The 17,656-nt window shown below is 44.6% G+C and overlaps 1 protein-coding gene across 1 annotated transcript in view; it reads right to left on the bottom strand.

The window, feature by feature from the left end:
* The window catches only part of HMCN1 (hemicentin 1), a gene marked incomplete at its 3' end in the record, with an annotated part of 205,695 nt that extends 188,631 nt beyond the window's left edge, over positions 1-17,064 (bottom strand). The window contains exon 1 of the mRNA XM_082003017.1: positions 16,641-17,064. Within this exon, the coding sequence (XP_081859143.1) occupies positions 16,641-16,911 (271 nt within the window). The 5' untranslated portion in view covers positions 16,912-17,064. The remainder of the gene's footprint in view (positions 1-16,640) is intronic.
* Between the last annotated feature and the right edge of the window lie 592 nt (positions 17,065-17,656).

Genomic DNA, 17,656 nt, shown 5'->3' on the forward strand with positions numbered 1-17,656 from the left:
AGAAGGTGGCCTCTGCCACCCCCCTTTCTGCTTTTGAACATCTTCCCAAGAACTTTCTTATTCCAACCATGAGGCTTCCACAGCTGACTGCCTGAGACACCAGAACACTTGTCCAGCTCATGGCACAGTCTTTTCCAAGAAGAAAGCACAGGTAGACGAATTGATGACTGTGCTACAGCTGCTCAGAGCTTCTCATTTCTACCTTATTTCTTGCATCCAAAAAGAAGGCTCAACACCACAACAAAAATACGTAGTTCTTAATGGCATTCACAAAGCAGCATGAAATGCCTACACACATCAGTAGTCAGGCTAACTTCCCTGAACACTAATGCCGAGGAACAAAGACCATAAGTGCATGGCTAACTCTCTAAACAGTCTGTTGTGCAGGACCAAGGAACCATCGTTTTTTTATGAACTGCCTCCTGCTACAGCCATGGTGAAGACTGTCACTACCTGGAATTTAGGAGAGATTCAGGTACAGATATGAATAGTGATTCAGTCTCTGGGAAGCTCTCGTTCAGGCTTCTGCAGCACAAAATGGCATCCAAGACTACATCGCTCCAGTTTATATCACTAGTTCTGCCAAAGATTCCCTTTGTTGAATCTTTAGAACCTCACTCAGAAAAACTGTTAAGCATGTGAAAATCATATCTAAATCAACAGAATAGATATGAAAACATTCTAAAGTGTTTTGCTTAACTACAGACAGAGTGAGTTTGTGCCCAAGGTCTCCAAACTGTGAAGGAGGTGCTGTTTGCCTTCTCCCAACCTTCCTTTATCCCGAGATTTAAGAGCTGGATATTCTGGGCAGGACTGTCATCAAGTGGAGGCAGAGATACTGTAACAGTACAAGTCCAACTGTAAAGACATTAATACAAATGTTATGAATTCATTTCTGGTATGATTATGTGGACCAAGACCCCAGAGTATCAGTTAAACTATATAAACACAGATAAAACTGTCTAAACATCTAACCTTAACTTAACTAACAGAATAACCTAGATGAAATTCCAGATCTCTCACACATAGTAAATTAAAATACTCTGTAATAAAGTTCACAGCACACTTCTACAAAGCTAATGTAATGTCGGGGGGGGGGGGGAATCTTAATTCTCCTCTTTCTCCAAAGTCACATCTCACGTTTACCAAGCCCTTTCAAACACGTTATGTTGCTGATTAACTGTAATGCCTGAAGGCACGACCTTTTCCCTTTTTCTGATCTTCAGAGTTAAAAACTGCTTTGAAATGTCACCGAGGCATACAATTCTTACCCAATGGTAATGTCGGAGACCACCCTGTAATTTAGAACACTGCACTTCTAATTGACAAAATTGAGTCAAGTAGGAAAAGCATGATGAATTCAGATCCTATCCCGAGTACAATGAAACTTCAAACAGTGCTGAAAAAATGAAAAACAGCTGAGCTAATAAAAAACAGACCCTGCTTAAACAATCTTTCATCAAGGAAATTTCACCTACGTTGTTACTCTTGGAATTTGGGAAAGCGGGAGGAACCAGCAAGGTCTGAAGGGGAGATGTGAAAGGATACTGGGGAAATATGTAATTTTTAGCAAGTTAAGAAAGCAGACAACCAAAGCCAGACTCTGACCTCAGTTATACTGGTGTAAATCCAAACTAACATCACTGACTGTAATGGAATTACTCTGGATTTACTCCATGTTAACTGAGATCAAAACCTGTTCAATGAGACACAATACTGAAGTGGAAAAAATGGCTTTTATATCTACACAATGGGGCGTTTCATTGCAAGTTACTAAGAAACTGTTTAATGCTATGTAGCTACAACACAAAAGGTGATAGGTGCTTGAGTCATCACATAAATATCCACAGGCAAAATTTCTGAAGTTTGAAAGGTTTTATGCCCTTCAAATCTGCCTCTAAACAAGTTTTATGCAAATTAAAGAGCTAATTCACAGCATGCTTCAGTTATTTAAGGGTTTTCTTGTTTCACCTCAAACCATACTCTTTACAGAACAAGACACATCCCCATGAAGTGGGCATGCAACAGCATTTCTTCATCCGCTTCCCTCATGTCCTTTACAGAGACAAATTCATCCTCTCACGCCACTTGCTCAGCTAGAGCTCCATCTCCGTAAGCTACCACACACCTCTACACTGCGGAGTATTTCTGCGCCTTCCCTCTGAAAGGAAAAACACAGGTGTGTGTCAGCATAGGCGGCTGTGCCGAACAAGGAGCTTAAAAGATTCGCTTAAAGTGATAAAACTGCCAAATTTTTTAAAACGTAATTTAGCCAAACGGGCATTATTTTTATCTTCGTATACCATGGTTCGCTTTAGGTAGCGGAACAATATTCAGTTACACTTTCAAGGGTGGGGAAAGTAATTTTACAGTAATTGCGTGATCTTCACCTTTCACACCCTAAGCACGAGCAACAACAGTAGTATTTAGAACAAAGCTTGATACACGAAGCAGACGCATTTTTTCTCCCACTGTCAGCATTGACAGCGACTCTAGACTTGCACACACACCCCGATCCTGCGTTAACTCAGCCTCGACGGTTCAAACCGGCTCGTTAGCACCAGGGACGCCCATTCCCTCCCCACTGCAGCTATGCCAGCCGGACAAACTGCCAGCCCTGCTCTCCAGAACCGTCCTAACTCAAGTCGTCACCGCCTCTGCTCGGCAGCAGAGCGGTTCACCCACACTCTTCCTCACCAAGCTAGCGAGCTGCAAGAGCTTCAGCAGTCTCTGCTAGCCTGGACCACTTTGGAATGGACCTGGAATTGTGAAGCAGCACTCATGGCCAGGGATCAGAGACGGCTTTACCCTCAAAGAAGAGGGAGACGGATAGCAGTGCAGAGCAGTAATTTTTTTGTCCAATACAGCTACACCTTCAAGAAAATGTAAGTCCAAATTCGGCCAAAATCAGAGTCAGTTGGTTCAATCCAGACCCAGAACAAACTCGAACACACGCGCTCGCACGGCCAATATGCAAAGTGAGAATGACACGTGTCCCGGCTACCACCCTCATTCATGCTAAGGCAAACATCAGCCATCGGACACCCTGAAAGCAGTGAGGGAAAGGTTCCTCCCTCATCCCCTGCACACATCTATTTGTGGCTAACACAGCACTTCTTCCAGAGCAAGAATATGTTGCCTCTAGCAGCACATTTCATCACCAGGATCCAGTCTGTATATGCAAAAGATACTCCAGGCTGCCAAGAAATCTTGAGATAAAGGAGGGGAGTGCTGAGAAGGGACACTGAACCTCTGAGGGAAAAGGGTCAATGGAAATTTTGAGGAAGGGATGGGCTGAAGAAGATAAAAAGATGTGGGAATCTGACAGATTAGGAAAGAAAGTAAAAGAAGGAGTAAACATTTCAGGGACAAATAAGTGATTTGTGGGTTTGTGGTTAACACAGAGGACTGTGACTCAGGAGTAAGTCACATGAATTCCCTGTGCTTTGATTCAGCTTATGTAAAATTTAAAAGGGGAAGACATGACCAAACCAAAACAAACAAGAAAAACCTAAAACACCATAAAACCCCACTCATCTGACATGCCCTAAGACACCAAGATGTAGGGTTTTAAGGAGTATGTTGTTAAATCAGGAACCAACACTCCTGGACAAGCGTCACTGCCTAAACACCATGTTGTATTCTCCAAATGCTGTAGGAAAGCGGTCAAAACGTTATCCCAGCCAGTGCACACCATGTCTTGCTTCAGCAGTCTACCAGAAACTACGCCAGGGCTTGGCTTTGCCCGTGCCACTTGCCGGGGGCTAGCAGTACTTCTGGTACTCAAACTGGTAAAATACACTAGTTAGCGTGTGCAAGTGATGCTAAAGATCTCTAATTAAACCCACAGTGCTATTGTGTTTGTTCTGGACAAGTTAAGTAACATAAAATGGAAAAGAAGTGCCACAATGCAAAGTGATTTGCCCAAAGAGTGGCAGCAATCGTAGTCTCTCTACCCGGGTGCTCCAGCTATTGCTCTTTCACCTAAAACCATCTGCTTGCCTCACCATTTCACCTCACCCAAAAAAGTAAAGCTGTAAAGTCACAATCTCTTGAGGATTTTAGTAAATAGAAATACAAAGTAATACGGGGGCACAAAAGAAACCACAGCGTTCCTAGCTGTTCTAAGGCAGAGGACATCATTTTTCCTGCACAACTTGCCTTTTCTTCTGTTCCTCAATAAATTTTAAGTGCAAAAGCGTATTAGTTCAGTAAACTAACTAAGACCTCTCTAACTAAACACAAAGCTCTGTCCTTTGGAAAACAGACTCGGACATACCATTGTACAGCTTAAGAGAACTCAGGAAATGTTTCAGTGATATTCAGCATCCCCCGAGACACTTAACTTCAGCTCATGAAAATACACTGGTGTCCAAAGCATGACAATTACAATGGCTTCCTGCTGACCCCCCTGCCCCCCAGGCTATGAATCTGATTTAAACAAGATGGCAGGAATCCAGCAGTAACCTATAGTCATAGATTAGAGCAGCTATCCACAGCAAACAGACCAGACCTTTAGCTGGGACTACAGCAACAGAAGACATTCCTTCATCTTCATTCAATTGTGCAAACCCACCCCCACTCACTCTACTTCAGCAGGGTTTTTCCAGTCTGAAAGCCTGGGGTCCCGTTCTGCTTTTGGTCACATCTCACTGCAGACAAGCTCTACTGGTTGTAGTTTATCCTCTAGTTATAAAGTTGATATCGGGAATTTGGCTCTACTATATACCAGGCTACATGAAATTATCTTTTAAAGCTGTCTTCGTATTTTGTAGCCCTATGGCTGGGAAAAAACAGCAGAGGAAGGAGGCTTTGCAGCTACTGTGAAAACACTGAAGGACTGAAATACAGAGATAAAGCTCACTCCCTCTCAATCGCAATTCTGCAACGGGCTCTGCGCCGTGAGGCGGCCAGCTGTCTTCCTCAAGAGCCGGCTCATGCAGGCACGGCAAAAGAATCATTCAAAATTCTCTCGGCACAACGCTTGCACATCCAAGTTTCACATCCAAGTTTATTTTGGGAGTCCCGCTATGTTATACACAGGCTCTGAACGCTTATGTGTTTGATTCATCGTACCTAATATCACCCACTAACTGTTGTATTACCCAGAGCATATGGTAAGGAAGCCGCTATTCCGGAGCGAACAGACGAGACTGCTAATAGGGATACATTACTGAAAATAAATTCAACACTTTCAATTATCTTTCGTTGCATGTGATGTATGCAGCTTGTTGGCTCGGTGTCTGGGAACATGCCATTTTCAAATACGCATATATTTTACCAGCAACGTTTTGCAGACTGAAAACTGCGGCTAAGTATACTTTAGGAAAAGGGCTACAACTTGAGCAGAGCTGGAAAACTGCACACAGCGTCTCTGCAAAGAGGAGTACCAAGGATGCCAAAGAAAATCAAGAGGGAAGAGTGCATGAGGTATGCTAACTGTTTGTCCTGTATCCTCATAAACACACACAGCCTGTTTACATTTGTAATATACGTTAACAACGTGCATACAGCCCCCGTTTGTGGGTTATCCCCACAGAGATTATCAGCCTCGTAGCTGCCAGGATCACTCCTTGAGCTTCCACAGAACCATCTCTGCTGAACACCCGAGGTTCAAACCCTGTCGACAGCCTGCGGCAAGGGCAAACGGGGCGTAAGCCGTTCTGGTCAGCCACGTCATTAGGCTCCCACCAACGCCCCCGCAAAGCGGTCCTTGCTGAAGTCCCTCAGTTTACGCTGGAGCTGCCTGCACCAGCTGTCTCTGAGCAGTTTTAGCTCAAAATGTCCTACCCAGGGATGTTCTTCAGCAGGGGTAGCGGTCTGGGGTCAGATCAGAACCAGGGAGGACATCACAGCGTGGGCACAACCTATTCTCCCGTGTGAGCTATGCTCAGCTGAGCAGTCAGTATCCATATGGTGGGATGAAAAACAGTACGAAACAAATCTCGGAGACTATTATTTGGACAGTCAGCCCCAGAGCAGGGAAAAAGTCTGAAAGCAGAAAGCCTCTCACTTGATTTCGTACCACATAAATTCAGAACTTCAGCTGAACCAATCTTTGCTCCCTCTGCAGCCAGTGAAAGCAAATGAGACCTCCAAAGGGTATTTAAAAACTCACAAGCGATGAATTGCTCCATAAAGGTGCCAATTTCTTTTTGTGAATTACAGAAAGAGCCTCTGGGGTAGCTAGTCTCTCAGCTGAGGTTCTTCAGCAAAGTGCCTAAAGTGAAATGGGATTAATCCTGTCCTCAATGTCATGGCTTCATGTATCTTGACATAACATGATCCCATTGAAATGCTTCAGGAACATGAAGTCATTGGGCTTCTCTGGCAGAACCAGGGAAAAGCTCAGTTATCATCTACAGTTACCAAAGAACAGGTTGCACATGTTCTTTGAGAGGCAATAAGAGAGGCTTAACCATAGACCACAAGGGGATAGACGTGGCCTAAACCACTCTGATAGCGCTTAAGAAAACAAAAAACACAACATTGCAAGCTATCCCTATACAAAAAGCAACTCTTGGATCCAGAGTTCACCCAATACGACTGCAGAGGATGAATTCACAGGAAGCCTAACCGAAGGATCTCAAAGATCTGAGAGCAACACACCTAAAACAGGAAACCCTGAACACTGGCAATAGTTATAAAAAATTAATTAACGTTCAACAAAGTAACTCAGGGGTAAAACACATTCTCCCTGGCAGTAGTAAAGAAAGCATAGGAAGCAGCCAGTCCAGAACACATTTCATTAAATCCATCCTATTTCTTCTAACAAAGCTGTTGATTACCAAGGCATGGTGAGTCAATCAAGTAACACCATCAGGCTCTTTCAACAGAGAAATTGTTTTGCCATTTGCAAACTGAAAAACATATGTTCCAAATATTTTCTCTGATGCATGCATCTCCTTCAAAACCAAAGCCCACCGCATATGCCAAAAATCAAATCATTGATTGGAAAATATACACCAACTGGCATCTGAGGGCTTTCTCCATCTAAAGGGTTCCTCCTGTCATTCTTTAGGCCGCATTCAAAATCCATTAACTAAATGAAATATCTGCTCCTTTTCCATACTCCTTAATCCAGCTTATCCAGATGCTCAACTGACTGAACTGAATCCACTCTAGCATAAGTTCCAAGCAGCCTCTACTACGCCCACAAAAAGCGTAAAGCACAAGTCATTAAAAGGCTACAGGGACACATACCTCGAGTCCACGCAGCGTAACAGAAATAGCTCTCAGGTTCCTAACGCGTCGGTCCAGCAGGATGGAGAACATCGCAGACGCATAACAAAGCACCGGCCCAATATAAACTCATTTTGCTCACCGTTGGCTAAGAAAAGTTCAAGCACAATTTGTACCAGCAAATGGAGTCCCATCGCTCCACGCGCCACTACACAGGGCAAGTCCTCTTCGCCTCCCTGCAGGTACCGCGCGGCCCAGCCCTGTATCACGACATACAGAGCTTTCAAAAGGCACGCAAACACGTCCCCGTACCTGACCCAAGTCGAGCTGGTCCTGCCGATGGTAGCGTGGCACATGGAGCAAGGATTAGGGATCACAGAGGCTCAGTTTCAGCATCAGTTCTTGGGGGTTGGTTTTCTCCTTCATCCTCCTCTGAGAACTCAAGTTCCTCTCTTCAGTAAAGGCGTTTGCTATTAATTCCCCACCACAGACAGCATTGTTTCTCACAGTTATCTTCTAGCATTGCCGCTTTAAAAGAGCAAGGTTGGCATTTCGAGACGCAAATATTCTCCGGTTAGCCTCGTTGCCAACCTCCCTCTGTAAGATTTCACTGACAATTCATCTCACAAAGAACACTATTGTCTCAGTTAAAATGAGATAAAGATGTATATCATATTTATGCCTCCTTATTCATTTCATTACTGTGCATTTTCAGAAAATAACTGTTTTCTCCAGATGAGAAAGAGACAGAATACCTCAATCTCAGGGAGGGGCAGCTTAGTCATAGCTTAAAAGCACTTGAGGATCTGCATCAAGTATCTGCTTTTTAGAAATCATTAGAAAACGTATTTGTGGGCATTTAAACCAATTCAGTAGATGCATACATCACCAGAAATTCCTCTTTTCATACCATAGAGCTCTCATCGAGACTCGTCACCAACATGGCCTACTCTTAAGCAATTATTGCCATGAATGGGATTAACTTGCCTACTCTACACAACTGTGTGGAAACACAAGCTACTGCAACTTTTGAGAAATAAATTGAAAATGGGAGGAAGAGGGGAAGGAGAAGGGAGGAAGGCAGACAACTATGACTTCAGCTCTTACACTGTTGGTATATGCCTTCTCCCCACTACTCCCAGTTATTAGACATCGCTACCTTAGATAAGTGGAACTACCATTCCGTGCTTCACAAGGAGGAGAAAGCGCAGTCCTCAGCTTGCCCAGGCAGGCAGAGAATACAGCTTCAACAGATCCTCCTTCCACACCAAGTTTCAGAGGGATTAAACCATATTCACTGCTGGGTAATTCAGGACATGGTGAAACAGGCTGTACAGCCACTTTCTATCTGGCGCAAGTGTTCACTGGTTTTTCAGTTTAACCGGCACCAGCTTGATAATTTTCTAAGCTGGTTCAGTATTGTGTGATATTTACTCGGAGGTCAACTGGCAAGTAGTTAAAGTAGCCGAAACAACGGGGCAGCAACCTCTAACGGGAAGGCAGAGACAAATCTTTTTGTGCAGGACAGCAGCAGCTGAAAGACCAACCAGAGCTACATACTGTCACTGTGTGGATTCGTGCTGCTCTTTAAATGTGTGTTTTGTGATGTACACCTACACTTCCACACTGATGTCCCCGAGAACAGTGATGAGTGGCTTCTCAACAGGTTCAGTTCACTGCAGATGGTCTAAAGACACAATCGTATCTGGAGTGGAAGTTACAGAAGCTAGACACCACCCTTCCCTTCTCAGCAAGGTGTGTGATCGTCCATCAAAGTCTACATTTTGCCATCTACTAGTCCTCACAAAATACAATAGCAGCAAGCGATACGAAGGAAAACCTGCTATACTGGGAAGGGAAAGTTTGTCAGGGATAATAGCAACGTAAAGATTCTAAGGCAACTGATAGAAAGCTCTCGCATCAAAACCCACTGTATTCAGGAGTGAATTTAAAACTCTGCACAATTCTTTGCTATGTTGTTGCACACCTGATGGTTGAGTTTGCAATAGCACTTTACTAAGGGCTGCTGTTTGAGAAGCAGCAACACGTGAAGGATTTGGTCTGGAGAAAGCATCCTCCATTTAAACTCCAGAAACTACAGAGAACAGCCGTACAGAAAGCTCCATTTGCTAAACTACTTCAGTAACAATTACTGGGACAGAATAACATTGGGATGCATTACTAACGAGCTGCAGAGATCTTCACGTAATTGTCACCACTTGGAGCTGGGGAATAGCAACGCAAAATGGAACAAGTAGCTTCTGTATAAGTTCAGCAGGCAATGATTCAAATGTAACATGAAGAATAATTCACAATGCAAAGCAGAAGAGAATGACATATTTGAGGCATTATCACTTTTTTCCTAAGGAAAAGACGATCTCCATTGTATCTTCAAGTATAAACAGGGACGAAAATCCTTTCCCTTGCAAAAAAGATTCAAGAATCGGGGCAGGGGGGGCAATTGTGCATGTGTTCAAGTGCTGGACAGGCAGAGTTAAGACAGCAGAAAGATAAGCTGTAAGTGATGCTCTAGCATGCTTTTGCACAGTGTCACAACATTTTGGCTGTCTCAGATTTTGGAGCTCCCAGCATTGGCAATACTGCCTTCTCTAATCTATATAACCAGCTTCTTTTAGAGGGACCCCAGATAAATCCTTCCAGAGGATCAAGAAAACAGCCATGTAATCATATAGAATTGATTTTATAGATATCGCAATGTCTCCATTAAGGTTTCAAAGTACTTATTTCACATACAGTCAGTACAGTTACCGTAAAGTCTCAGAGATGGAAAATATCTGCAGGTGCTTTAGACTTTATCCTCATCAACTCGGACTTGTTCACTAATATAGTGTCAGTGGCTGCCATTCAACTGATAACAATAAAATAGAAGTTAGTAGTAGTAGCAGCAGCAACAACAATAAAGAGGCAGTATTTGAGCCTTAAGGAAACAGTATTTCCTGCTGAAATTGCCAACGGTCAAATAACGAGCAATAGTAACACTTCAACAGTTATGGCACAAAAGGGCAGACTGAACAGTTAGCATGCCCAGTTCTGGTTATCATTTGTCTTCAGACATACCTGAACAGCACTGAACAGTTGTAAGTTTACATTGCGTCTCCTAAAACGTGAAAGAAAAACTCAAAACTTGGACATACACTTATTATTGCTGTCACTATATAACTAAGAAAGTCCAAAAGACACCAAACCCAAAAGAAACCTTACACAACCTTGAGTTTTTCAGATAGGATTTTCAGAAATTTCTGAGGCCAAAGACCACTACTGTGAAAGATCAGCCGTAACAACTTTAACCTGATATTCTGTGATGCATCTGTAGTGCTACTGCACCAGAACAGGGAGATGGGACTTGTTAAATTAGCTCATTTTTTCCCCACTTTGGATTTTGGTAATAATATGAAACCCACTCAACTCTCAAAATAAGACAACTATTTAAATTAAGTGGATAGAATAATTTCCCTTGCCTCTGGCCTTACTCTTACCAAATAGAGTTGGGGCAAGTCTTCTCCTTCCTTCCTTGCTAAGTATCCAGTGTTTGCAAAACATTTGCCCACAGGAACTTCATTGGCAAGCAGTTTATTCCTCCTTGTCAACCTAATAATTGGTCTAGTTCAAATATTAGACAGTTTTCAAACAGTTTTACCTACTAAGGAAGGTAAAGAGACCCCCTGAATGTGGACAGGAAGAGCTACTGCCCAAAGACAAGCAGACCTACCCAGAATCTGCCAAGTCCTCGGTTCTCGACGGGCAGAGTTTCCCATTTCCGTCTCCCTGTGTGGCTTGCTGAATACAACAGATTGGTGTGAGGTCTGTCCAGGACACATGCACACAGCAGCAACCCACTGCATCTTTCTGAAGCAAAACATATACTGTAAAAGACTGGCAATGTCCCTCCCGCTGCCCCTTCCCTGACCCCCCTAGTTCCTTCAAGTGTACTCACAGCTCAACTAAAAACCACGGTATTACACTCACACAGTGCTGAACGTCACCCACTGAAGTACTAAGGAAGTTTATACCATGCCACAGCATGGCCTGTAACAGACCAACCTCAAATAAGTGCTATCCCTTACCCGCAAACACAACAACACCAGGTCTACCAGAATGAGAATGGCAAGGGAACAGCACGTGGCAGGAGCTCCCAGACTTTGCTCCTGCTGCTCCCATCCCTTGTACAAACTCCACGTCTGTGGTGCTGGCAAACTCAGATACCAGTTTCCCTTAAGCTTGTCCTCCCTGCTTTGGAAACCACTGCCATACAGTTTCTCTACAGCCATGTTCCAGTTCTTCAGTAAAACTGATAGCACATCTCTAAGCACTTCTTCCCCACCCAAAGGAACCAGAGAGAATCCTGGAGACAATGACCTCCTTGTTCAGGCTACACCAGAAGGACCACTCAACTTCTCCTGAATGGGAAAAGGTTTTGGACGACTGATTTATATGCATTCAGCCTTTGCCTGATAATTTTAATAGACACCCATAAATCTGAGAGTAAAAGCCAAAGACCTCAAGTGACAGAGGAATACACAAGGGTAAGTGCAGGGCAACATGCTGGAGAAAGCCATCAGGAGTGTCTGATGCAAGAAAGCTGCTGGGTGGTGAAGAGGCAGTGACACCATTTACCTGTAGATACAGGCAAAGCCCATGCAGCCACTGCAGCCGAAATAAAACCAGGAAGAACTTCAGCTGAGCAGGGGTGCAGGTTTTATTTGTATACTCAGAGGACAGTTTCTTCTTCATCACTCATTAAGTGTCTTTTTCAAGGCAGAAGTTCACACGTAAAGGAAAGCTTATACTTCTCCATTTCTGCATACAGCTTTCCGTCTCTCTTTATTATCCAATACTTTTTATAACAGGAAGTATGAATAATTTCAATTCCATTAATACCCTAATTTTAATTTCTTATGTTCTCCTCTGGAAAAAACATTATTTCTTCTTCATTATAACTTCTTAAAAAAAAAAAAACCAAAACAACCACACAAAACCACAAACACTATCAAACCTGCAAAACCCAAAGTTCTCAGACCCTTCATATGACCTTCTGAACTTGTTCCATGTCAGTGTGTGGCTCAGCAGCCTCACTGTTGTTATGGATATAGTATTGCAAGTCTGCTAAACAAAGGAGACCCTAGGTTACAAAGTTAAACATAAGTATTTGCCTTTACTCCATGACACAATCAGAGCTTTACTCTCAAAAAAAAGAGAGAAGTGAGGAAAAAAAATAATTGTATTTGTAATTCTCCTACTCATTTACTATGCGAGCCCAGATAGATGACTGAAGTTCAATACTATTTTCCCATCTGAACCAAGCAGTATTAAGGTTTTCCCTTTTCTCACATAGGCAAAATGTCACCTATCTGATTTGTAAGAAAAAGGGTTAGGAGACTCATATCAGAGATTTGTAGACATGCAGAGTATTAACAGGCAAATACACTGTGCATTAGGACGTCCAGAGGTTATACTCCCTTCATTTTTCTTGTAATTAAAATTAATTGCTGGAAGTTGGTCTATAAAGTAATCATTCAAAGGAATGCTCGATTAAATTACACAGAGTCAAAGCTGTTACTGGTATAACACCATTAGATTTACAGAAAAATACTAGGGATGAATTTGTCCTCTTAGGCTTATTTTCCATTCCAAAATTCCTTAATGGCATAAAGAAAAAAATAGAAAAGCTGGCCACAGATGTTTAAATAAAGACATTCCGAGCCCAATCTCATTTCCACAGGATACAATGGGAGTGAGTTAGTAGGAGATCAGGACCCATGACACGCAACTACAAAAGCATTTGCTGATCTTAAGCTTTAGCTCCAATTCAAAATTTTCCTGTGCCAACTCTTCTTAATTTGGGAGCTTTTTTTTTTTTTTTTTTCCTTTTTCCCAGTTTTTCCATTGAATACAAGTCTGGCAAGAGATCTCTTTGTCCACAGCCCTTTTCACCGTGTACAAAATTTCTGTGCTCATGTTTAGGCATTGAAAAACCACAATAGAAAAATTCCTGCAATCTGTTAAAGCACTGCACATTCTTACACATGAAGTGGAATCCAAAACGAAAGTCTTTTTCAAAATTGAGATCTCGCATACCACCAGATGGTACCGTGGTATCAGAACGTGAAATCCATTACAAGCTTCTTCTGTAGGTGATAAGTCTGGGCTATGCCAAAAACCTTGGGCTCGATACTACAAAATATACTTGTAATAATACCAAAATACCATAGTCTGAGCAAAATACCATGGCAGTAGTCGTAACACTACATTTAAATCTACCATCAAAGAACACAATGTGTTGGCATACCACAATGCAGCATTAACACACACCACTTTGGTAACAGTGTAGTCCAGCAGAATATAGGAGGATTTTTAAGTCACTCAAATGATTTATAATTCAGATGTACCTTGTATGATGTCAAGGACAGATTCTTGTATTGTTTCGGTGAATACGCTCTCCTTGTCGTCAACTCTTTCCTTATGGTGCTTAGAAAGCACTTGAGCTGTTTCACTAATCAGTACTAATCAAGCAGTACTGCAAAGGGAATGACTGGGGCACTGCTCAGCGTACTCCACACATCATAAATTAGGAAAACAGTGGAGTTAGAAGCCAAATCCACACCAACTTTAAATTGTAATTACCTATGAATAAACAGTGTATCTGGATCGGGACAGCTTTACACAAAGAGAAGCTCCTTGGAGCCGAGGTCCAACTCTAAGTTGCACTCCTTGTAGAGTACCGTTTGCCTCATGGACCACCGAACCTCACAAAAAAGTGAAGAAAAAAATCGACTGCGGGGCAGCTACATATAAAGTTTTTTTCTGAAGAAAGATTATCAGTTGAGCAAACAACCAGACATCTTGGGGGAAAAAAATAATCTCATGCTCATCAATTAGTTGAACAGTCTTCAGAAAGAAGAACACTAGGTAAATGAATTGGACAATGTAAAATACAAGCCAAGCGTCATTTTTTTTTTAGATTTTTGAGAAAAGTTGCTTCTCTACAGATTCAAAAAAAGATGCTGAAGAACTGGTCACAACAGTATTTCTTGCATTTTCTTTTCAAGTGCCTAGGCTTGGTAAAGATCAGATGTAAGACACCAAATTACCAACAGTCTCAACTGCTACATCCATAAAATTCAAGACACTGGACTATGGTGTGTCCTTCTAACTCCAAGAAAGATGTATAGAAATAGTTTTCAGAAATTAAGACAAAATAAAGTTTGAAAGTGAAGAACGTATAACTTTAAAGAGCTTTATGACCTAACAAGTTATCCACCATGCTAAAAGGCAAGCCCCCCTCCGGCTGTGCAGGGAAGTTGGACTTCCATATAGAGGCACGTAACAGGATACACCAAAGTAAGTTTGCCAGCAGTTCTTTGTTGTATAGCTCAGGTCTCCGCAGGTTTAAGTTTCAGTTACTCTACTGAATGAAATCAAGCATTAGCCAAGGAAAGGGATCTCCTGCGGAAAGAGAGGGAATGGGCAGGAGGCAAGGAAGCAAAAGTCCGTGAGGGGAAAAAATGTGAATCAAGCAGAGAAAGGTGGCTTTGTTGGGGTTGTTGCTAGTGAGGTATGGACAGAGCAAGAAGGTGGTGGTACAGCCCAGCATGGTTAAAAAAAAAAAAGAAGTGGTCTGTAACAGAAACAAAGGCCCTGGAGAACCAGTGGAAGCAAGAGACTCAGGGAGATGGGAGAAGAGGAACAAAAAGGAGAAAATGCGCAGAAGAAAAACTGAACGAGGCAGAGAAAACATGTGGGATGAGAAAGAAACAAGTAGCTAATGAAATAAAGGATTTGAAAGTGGCCTACAATGAAAGCTAAGCATTGGAACTACAGTGATATAAAAGCTGGAACTTCGTTCTACCGAGGGTGCATAAGAACAAGGGACTATTCACACAAACCTGCAAACTAGAAGTGCACCATGCAAGATCATCTTCTTGCTCCCACAGTTATGTGGACACCCAAGCCCTCTGAAAAAGAGAGCTATCCATTCTTCCAGTGAATCACTTTGGTGAGCAGAAAGGGAAGATGTATAAAGTGCGATTATGGAGAGAAAATAAAAACAAAACACTCCCAATCCATCATGTTGATTTTCTGCCCCATCACAAGGGGAAAAGAGCTCCAAGGAGAACTACCAGCTTGATCTTCCAAAAGGATAGAGAAGAGTTCTAGGCTGTACACTTGACCAAAATCTTTTCCTTCTTGCATACTTCTGTGGCCTGATGCTTTTTAAGTCCCATATGTGTTTGTTCCATAAAATACCAAAAAGGTAAAGAGGGAGGGAAAAAAAGAAAGTGACATCAAAGGTGAAAACAGGCAGGTACATAAACAGACCCTTTTGTGAGAGGACGCTCTGGTAACACAATGATGAACTCTTTATAAGGGGGGGGACGACACACACAACAAACTATACAAGCTTACAGATAACAAAACAGCAACATTTGCAAAGACAAGTTTCTCTCTGATTTTCCAAGCATTTGGTTTAAGGTATTTATAACAGCAAACACATATCTTGTAGGCAGAAGTATCCCTGACTGGAAGGACACAGAAGGGGTGCCTGTTTTCATTTGATGACAGCCCTACAAAAATTGAACTCTTAAGACTGACTTCTGGAATATCATATTCTGAGATATTCCATGGAAACTAGAAACAGAAAGGTAATTTTCAAGGGCTTCTTCCCACTCTTCGATATATTTTTTTTTTTTTTAAAGAGGAGTTTTTACTGCATAGTACAGCACACATCACCAGCTTGGGGCATCCTGTTCTTATTTCCTCTTCAAGTCACCAGAAGATATTTGACAAGGAAAGAGGAAAAAAGCCAGAGAAAAGGGATAGGAAGGGAATAGAAAACAGATGCTGAACAAGAGGAACACGTACAGCTGAAAGAAAAAGAGGTAGAATGAGGGAAAGAACTAAAGAACCCGAACCAAAAAAATCACATCATGTAAAGCTTCTGGATTATTTCAGTGCCAGGTTCTGAATGTAAACACGGGACAAGAAGACCGGAGGAAGAGTGGAACTGCATTATGTACGTGCGTGGTGTCCCTCATGGAAGGGCACTGGAAAAAACTCAGCAGCTCCGTTACTCGAGTACATCGCCTCTGCTAGGAGAGAGGGTCCCGTAAGCCGCTTCAGCTCGTATGAGAGCTACGCGGAGGAGTATCTGATTCCCTAAACTACTCCTCCATGCACAGAGCGCGCTGCGAGTCGCTTCAGATTATCCCGGGGGCTGTCGGAAGGGGCTGGTGGTTGCCTGCAGGGAGGGGGTCAGGCAACGCTACTCGCCACCGGCGAAGGACCTGTGTGGCAGGGGGGCTCAGCTGCGACGGTAACACCTGCGCTCCAGCCCCCGGGAAGCGCAGGAGACCCAACCTGGCACAAAAGCCAGCCCCGAGCTGCCCTTCCTGGGCTCCCGGCCCGGCTCCCGCCCGGACCCTCCGGGGAGAAACCCCTACCTGGGTCGTGGAAAGGCACCAACGCGAAGTTGTAAAGCGGTCTCTTGGGTCTTTTCAGCGACGTCTCCAGGATCTTGGACGCTCCCTCGATAACCTGCACCAGGTCGTCGTACATGGAGCCGGTCACATCAAAGACGAACGCCAGAGTGGAGGCTCCCTCCGGCACCGCCTCGCCGCCGGGCTCGGCGCGGGGGCACAGGGCGAGCAGCAGCAGCAGCAGCACCGCGCGGGGACCCGCTCCCCGCGCTCCGCTGCCCCCGTGGAAAGCCATTGTGCCCGGCGGCCGGGAAAGGCACTCGCACCGCCCAGAGCCCGGCGCCCACCGACCGCTTCGCTCCGCTCCCCTCAGCGCGGGGGGCGGGAAGCGCCGCCGCTTTTGTCTGCGCGCGGCTGCGGCCCCGCTCCGCCTCTCCTAGCGGGCAGGGCCGGGGCAGCGCCGCCCCGAGGGAGCAGGCAGGGCCCCGTCCGTGCCGCGCGGTGCGGGAATTGCTGCCGGAGCTGCTGCGGCCGCCGCCTCAGGAGACCTGGCTGCGGGCTAAGGCGGCGCCCGGCGCGGTCCCGGCCCTGCCTCCCGTGGCCCGCCGCGGCCCCTGCCCTCACCTCAGGGGCCCCTCCCGCGGCGGCCGCCGGCGGGGCGGGCCCTCGCACCTGGCCGCCCGCTGCCTCCGGCCCCGGCGGCCGCCGAGCCCCGCGGGGGAGCCTCCCCGGCGGGAACGGGGCGCCGGCGGGTGAGGTACAGGCCTGCTCGTCACGGACCCGGCCGTGCGCCCCCACCTGCAGGAGAGGCGAGGGCGGCGGTGCTGGCTGGAGCTCCCCCGGAACCGATGAGTGCATTTAGTGTGACCATAAACGCTTGATACGGGGCTGAAATCGCGCCTACCCGCCCCGCTGCCCTGGTTCTCCTCTCGCTTCGGTTATGCCGCCACAAGCACTACCCGAAGCCCAGAGGCCGGACCTCCCGAGGCCCCTTCCTGCCTCAGCCTTCCTCTGCTGCCGTAAAAGTACCCTTACAGCGA

This window comes from Phaethon aethereus (genome assembly GCF_964289735.1).
Source record: "Phaethon aethereus genome assembly, chromosome: 8".
Classification (NCBI taxonomy): domain Eukaryota; kingdom Metazoa; phylum Chordata; class Aves; order Phaethontiformes; family Phaethontidae; genus Phaethon; species Phaethon aethereus.